General features: G+C 30.5%; 1 protein-coding gene across 1 annotated transcript; it reads right to left on the reverse strand.

Annotated features, from left to right (window-relative positions):
• Positions 1-2754: 2754 nt before the first annotated feature.
• Positions 2755-6414, reverse strand: LOC109543654 (10 kDa heat shock protein, mitochondrial). Its single transcript, XM_019913473.2, has 3 exons — positions 6193-6414; positions 4567-4728; positions 2755-3187 (listed from the first exon to the last, which is right to left on the reverse strand). Exons 1-3 carry the CDS (start codon positions 6193-6195, stop codon positions 3044-3046), a joined length of 309 nt encoding a protein of 102 aa, XP_019769032.1. The 5' UTR covers positions 6196-6414; the 3' UTR covers positions 2755-3043.
• Positions 6415-7144: the final 730 nt, after the last annotated feature.

Consider the following 7144-nt stretch of genomic DNA (forward strand, 5'->3'; position numbering starts at 1 on the left):
TAATCGAGTAATCCGCAGTAGTTTGCCCCTAAGAATTCAAGAATGGGTGTGCGCTTACTAAGGATGTGTGTTTATGTAATTTTACAGTAGTAAAAAAGTGATTGAAAACAGTAAAAAATATTTTAAAAGCCATGGAGATCATTTGCAGCTTATAGTTAATGAGGCGTTCCAGAATTCCCAAAAACAGACGAAATTCTATTTGTCAAATGATGATAATAAAGTTTAAAAGACTGATTAATACTGTAACGTTTTGAAAAAGGTTGTTAATGTGCTGGTCTTTAAATGTTTTGCGAAATCCTCAGAGATGAGAGACAAAAAATGCCAAGACTTTAAAATTAAACATATATTTTTTAATTTAGCAGACATTTTCTTTTAGAAATTCCAAACGCCGAGAACAAATTTTTAAGTGGTCTCAAAATAACAAGAATTATATTTATCTATTCTTTGTAGACTGGACGACATTCAGACAAACCATAGAAGCGCCAAAACGATCGATCCTAAGCAAATATTTGATTGCTTTTCTTTTGAAGAACCAGAACGGTTTGGTTTTTTAACAGAAACTTGCTTTAGGCCTGTTTATTTCATCATTGGTTACTTGTTTCTCAGAACCATGTGAAAAAACCACTAAAATGGGTACAATGAAGTTTTTTCTCAGCTGTCATTGTAGTATTTTTTATTTCGTTTTTGACTGTTTTAAGGGATATTTATTGGTGTGTTTCCTTCTTTTTGAAGCTACAACTTTTTATTTGCCGTTACCATTTTCTTGGCATTCAATTCTTACAATTTAGTAACTTTTCTATTCTTTCTTTAAATAAATAAACACTTTTATATTTTGTCATTAATCGTTATTAGAATAACTATATCTAGTGATGTTTGTATACATTTTTGCATATTTAACAATTTATTCCACTCTTGAATGCATTGCGTTGCACGTAACCGTACCAAGATCAAAAACGCATTGTGTTTCATTAAAATTTTTAACGCACTATTCAGTTCTCGAAGTCATAAATATCCAGTTTTCCTAATTTTATCGCAAAAAGAAAACTTTTTACAGAGGGAAGGAACCTAAGGCCTGCTACTCTAAAAAAAGGTACCAAATTGGGGAAAATAAAAAAAATATTTTATCTCATTTCATCTAAATAAAAAAGTAAAATCATTAAAGCCTATTGGAATGTTTATTGTAGATGAATCAATGATAGCACTTAAAATAATAAAAACTCGTTCACATTTAATAAAATGTTGATTTCTTGCATGTTAGCGTTGAAGAATTGGAAAAATACACAATATGAAAGCACCCCATTTTAATAGAATACGGGGGTGATGCGCTTGGTAAACCAAGGGTGAAATCAAAGAGTACAATGCACCTGTTCGTGCTACGCTTCTTCGACGCTTAACGGGGCATGAAGAAGACGCTCCGAATGAGTTTAATGGCGTGCCATACGCGAATTACCATTTCGATGAATTGTTGTATTTCATGCACATATGTGAGTGTTACGGTGTCTTTACATGAGTAAAAAAAATTTCCAGGATCGCACTATGGAACGGAAAATATGAATATAAGATTTTCCACAATCTCTTTCAAAATATAACAAAATTTTAAAAATGTACAATTCTTCAGAAATTTACTGGTTTTATTAATATGTATTCTGTTGATTGATTTATCAATTAACTCTTGGAAAGTTCAGTATTAGTACGATTGAGGAAGATAAAAAACTAAAACATTGATGGGAGAAAACATACCACAGGCAAAAAAAGTATCAATAATCAATAAAATTGGCAATTTCTTAGAAAAGGGAATAGAATATTTTAGGTCAAAATATCACTAAACCCGATAGGCATTCACTTAGTTATGTACAACGCTGTGTTATTCAATAAACCAATTTACTAATAAACATCCATCAAATATTATATAATCTTGCTACCAAGTAGTACAAACAGCAAAACTTTGCCAAATTTAAGAATTCGAAAAAATAGAAACGGCTACATGCGAGCTCTAAAAACCATTAGCAAGTGAATACAGTTGAAATAAAAAGCCCTAAAGGCGAGAATCACTGAATCATTTAAATATAATTAATGTCTTTTGTTTCTGCTCCACTTACTTTACTGGGAAAAAAATTATGAACAGTTGTAAATAATTATGAAATACCTGAAATTAATTTTAAAGTCCAGACCTGCCCCAAAACTGTACTGTTATAGACCAATTCTTGAGCGCAAATGGTAATAAAAAGTATTATTTTATTTTTTCCTTAGCTGAGGCTAATTAAAAAAAGTAATTATTGTGTGCATTTTAGCGCTAACTAGAGCTCGAAGTGGTATTGCTTCGTTACATGTTCCTGCGTGATTACAAAAATTATAAAGGATCAATATAGAAGACTATTTTAAACGTTTTTATTTAATTAACAAGCTCTTATTCCGTACGTTTCAATGTTAAATTGCTGGTACGTATTATTCGGATATAGGTATATTAATAATGATAGTATCTAACTCTCAAAGTCATCTCTAATCTTAATACATTGTTTCTGTTAATTGAACGACAAAAAACGATATGGAATTGATGCACTTTGAAAAACACGTTGAAAGTTTAAAAGCTCTTGCAATTCTACATGTTCTACTTGGCTTACCAAGCGCGACACCCTTGCATAATAAAAGTTAGACACATAAGTAATCATTAAAAAATATTCTACTGTGACTTTCAGTTGAAGAATCGACCGGATTTTAGACTTGTAATTAAAAGGAGGTAAATAAAAAAAACCGTCCTATAGAAATCTTATTTAATATAGTAAAAACAACAGTATTACTACTACTATACAACTACTAACAAAGCTATTATCACTGCAGGTAATAAAACAGCAGTACGGATACAGCCTTACGAAAATTCCATTGTTTTATAAAAACATTTACATCTGGAAATTTCAACTTACACACTGAGTTTTTTAGTACAGATCCAGCAATATGAACAATTTGTTGATATTGGCTAATTTAACCATTCATTCCAAATAACACAACATTTAATGGAATATTCAGTCCTACAAAATCTCAAAACTTAGGAGTCAAGTTTCGCGAGAATATCGGTTTCGCGGTAAAGATGATATTCAACGTTTTCTTCTACGTCCACTTTGGTACCTCCATACTCCGGAAGAAGAACCAGTTCTCCCACTTTGACTGATATGGGAATATGGTTTCCATCCTAAGAGGAAATTAAAATATTAAATGTAATTTTCAAGATATCTGAAACATTTGTTTCTTTGAAAGGGGTGAATACAGTTGAGAAAAACCAATGAATTTAGTGTGCCATTACTTTTTTAAATGGATAACAGTTTCATTAGAACTAAACGTATTTTTTACATGAGCCATTAATATACAGTTGTAATAAAAGCAGTTACAATCGCATTACAAGAATATTTAATCAAAAAATTGCTATAAAAAGCCGATTTAATTTATTAAAAATCCCAAATTTATCATTTCATATATTTATGACGTTCACATTTTATTGACTTTAGGCATCGTATAAGTCCATTTGAAATTAACAAAAGCTTAAACGTCATTCAAACTAATATTAAGTATGTAGTATTAACCACTACTTCATATTTATTCAAACAAGCCCACAAATGTTTCGATATCAAATGATTTAAACGCATTTAAAAAAATGGCAATACTATTATAACGGAATTAAATTCAGGTCTAATACTCTTTCACCTTGAAGAGAAGACATCAACAATATATCATTTTTTGGAAACAATGGGAATCACATTATTAAAGACATTTAAAAATACATATTTTTGGTTTTTATAAAATCCTTATAATGTTATATATACATATATGTTAAAATAAAACCAAAAAATGTACATCAATGTATTCAGAAAAATTAAAGGTCTTTAATTATGAAATATTAGAGATCCCCGAATAAATGAGAAAGTATTACCGGTAAAACCAAACTAAACTCTCAAGTCTGTAGTTTCATTTTTGTTTTTGTAATTCGACTGCTAAATTGCGGTTTTTTCTTCAATTTTCAGGCCCATGTATAAAAATATATTTAATAACTAAATTTGTCATAAATTCTCTAAAAGATGGTACCAGACGAATTTCGTATTTCTTCTTGGTTGAAATTGTTGGATTGTTTTTTTCTCTTCCTTTCTTTATTAATATTTATATTATAAACATAAATATTAGGTAAAAATACAAACAAAAAAGGATTTCCAATTTTCAGAATACAATTACATTTCTTCATATGTGCATGTGATTATTAGTTCTCTAATTGCACCTTATTTTTTGGGAATGTAAAAAGCAGATATCGCTGGTTATAGACTGGAGAATTTGTATATCAATAAAAATAAATTCGATCTGGTCAATGAGGCGAAGGACGCCAAAACATATAAACTAACACAAATTAGACTTATATTATGTTCCGTTATCGAAATGAATGCACATTTATTGGCTTAGTTGTGTAAACATACAAGTGAACAATCACAATTAAAACATATATTATCATTATATAAAGACAATTTGAATGCAAGTTCTTTTAGATATGAATCCACATTGATGAATTGGAATAAATTGCAAACTTACTTCTTTTCTTTGGCCGGGTCCAACTGCTACGACAGTCCCCTGTAAAATTTTGCCTTGTGCCTTTTCAGGAATAACAATCCCACCTTTGGTTTTTGTAATGGCCTCTGCCTTTTTAATTAGAACTCGGTCGAACAGAGGGACCAAACGTTTCAGGGATGCGCTCTGTAAATTAAAGAACAATCAATGTAGTTAAAAAATTACTTTAAACTGATATAAGCAGACTCCCTAAGAGTCCAAATAATTCACATTCAACATAAAACACATTTATCATAACAAGTCAGTGCAGTTTCGTTCCCATTAATGTCAGTAACTTTTTTAGATGCTAAATAAGAGCATGTCTTGATTTTAAGAGATCGTTCTTATATGGAGACATTTTTCTTTTCTAGGACTATTAAACTAAAATTAAATCTAAAGTAAAATAAAGGAAACAAAATAGTATTAAATTTGAAAGATATGACTCTAAAATGAGAATGTTACATACGCCCCATACCGTTTGTATGGGGCGAAACTTAATTTTGAATAATTATTATACATATGTATATGAATTCTGAGGTTAAAACGTAAACGGTTTTACTAATCTAAATTCGCCTCTTTAATAAGAGAAAATAAATAAAAAATAACGGAAAAAATCAACGAATTAACTAAGTATGAGGGTTTTGAAACTTGCAGATGTGCTTGCAACGTTTCTTTTAAATCCCCAGTAGGAAATTGTTTAAAATTCAATTATAGTTTATTCCGAAGTTAAAAGCAACCAAAATGAAAAGCTTTGAAAGTGTGATGTCAAAGCTTCAGCACTATGAAAAAAATTAACGAGTTTAGCATTTTACGAATGGAGTTTGGAAAACTTTAGAAGCAAAAGTCCTCACTTGATTTTCTCGGCGGTTCTTCATATTCACTATAAATTTCCGATTGATATACGGAGCTCCTCCGACTTCTAAATGTAACTTTCTTAAAAGAAAAATTAATATAGGCGTTTTTTCTTAGTTGGGCAAATAATTCGGATTACTTTGAGGTAGAACTGTTAAATTACCCAAAAAGTATTTTATAAAAAGTGTTTTCACTATACTTTTGGAATTATTATCTATCAATTTTTGGTGTTCTGGCTAGTTGGAATTTGATCCCCACGAAACAGAAAAACACTTATCATTTAGGTGTTGAAATGAAAATGAAAAAACGTGGTCGTACTAATGAATGTAAATCGATGCTTTCTAGGTAGGTTCTTCTAATTATAAAAAAAAAACTAAGCTAACTCATGTTTCAGAACTACTGGGAAAGACAAAGTTAGATATTTTTGGCAGAAATATTGCCATCTTTTCCAAATAAAAAGTTGAAAAACTTGAGCAAATCGTTTAAAAATCACAAGTGGATAACTAAACTGACATTTCTGGAATATTAAACCTAAATGAAAGTCGAAATTCTTCTTATATTCTATACTTTTCACTATTCATCGCTACTTGTGCCAGGCACAGCACTAGACTAAATAATTTACATCAATTAATTTAAAAAATGGGGCACAGAAAGCCACGCGGGCGTTCAGTGCTAGATGAAAAATCCTCCTTTATTAAAAATGGAATACATTTACTGTGCATAAACGCCCCATTGTAGTATATCGAATGTCTCACTTACCATCTTGAGTGTAGTTGGTCTTTTGGTGCTTTGGAAAACTAAATGAAGTAGCAAGTTTCACGTGGAGAATTTTCTGGAAGAACCGGTTTCACACTTTCCTGGAGGTTATCAATTTTGACGTTCTCGAACTTTGCACTCAAAATTAGACGCCACTGTTTCTCTCTTTCTAATATCACGAAACTGAATGTCCAGAATGTCCCCTGAGAGAGACACGACGATATGGGAAGCGCGAATAAATTTACTACGCGTGACGCGTGACAATCAATAGGAACTGGGAACAGAGCAGTAAACAATGCATCGGTGTTGTCAGCTTAAAACAAATCCGTTCAACGTATGTATTATTATTTTTTGTTGGGATTTCAAAAAGCTTAAGGATGAAAATCGCAATAGAACATATAATACATAACGGAGCTATTTTTTTTATTTATACGTATGTTAATTAAATGAAACGGTTTTTCATTTTGTATTTCTTATAAATTCAATGAAAAATTTTTGGAAATATTTTTGAAAGAAAAACGATAGCAGTTGTGGAGTTAGGTTTTTTTGAGAAACTTGTGACTAAAGAAAATAATTTTTATACATGATTTTTTTTCGTATTATTTTTGTCAATTAGTATACTAATTGACTAATAAGTTATAACTTATGTGCTGATTAAAATTGATTCAATGGTTCTCTCCAGCGAAAAATATTACTGGGAAATTAGAGAAAAAATTAAAACTGTTTCTAACAACTTAGCAAAATTTCCTAAGAAAGCACGTAGTTAACGTAAAGTACGAACGTAAAATCTGCTTATAATTTTTCCCTTATCTATAATTCTCTGAATTATATGTATTTAAACTAATGGGTTTTTCGGGTTTTTAAGCCGTCGCCGAAAAACCCATTAGTTTCAAGGAATGGCCTCGAAAGTCTATCTCTTTTGATATATGTATTTAACCTGACAAAATGGCGAATG

Source organism: Dendroctonus ponderosae, unplaced genomic scaffold (genome assembly GCF_020466585.1).
Source record: "Dendroctonus ponderosae isolate FM_Combo_2020 unplaced genomic scaffold, Dpon_F_20191213v2 Dpon_F_20191213_469, whole genome shotgun sequence".
Lineage (NCBI taxonomy): Eukaryota > Metazoa > Arthropoda > Insecta > Coleoptera > Curculionidae > Dendroctonus > Dendroctonus ponderosae.

Excerpts from the sequence above, each read along its gene's own strand:
- LOC109543654 (XM_019913473.2), bottom strand. Across the intron at positions 3,188-4,566 it reads GACCCGGCCAAAGAAAAGAA|GATGGAAACCATATTCCCAT; the intron begins GTAAGTTTGCAA and ends ATTTCCTCTTAG.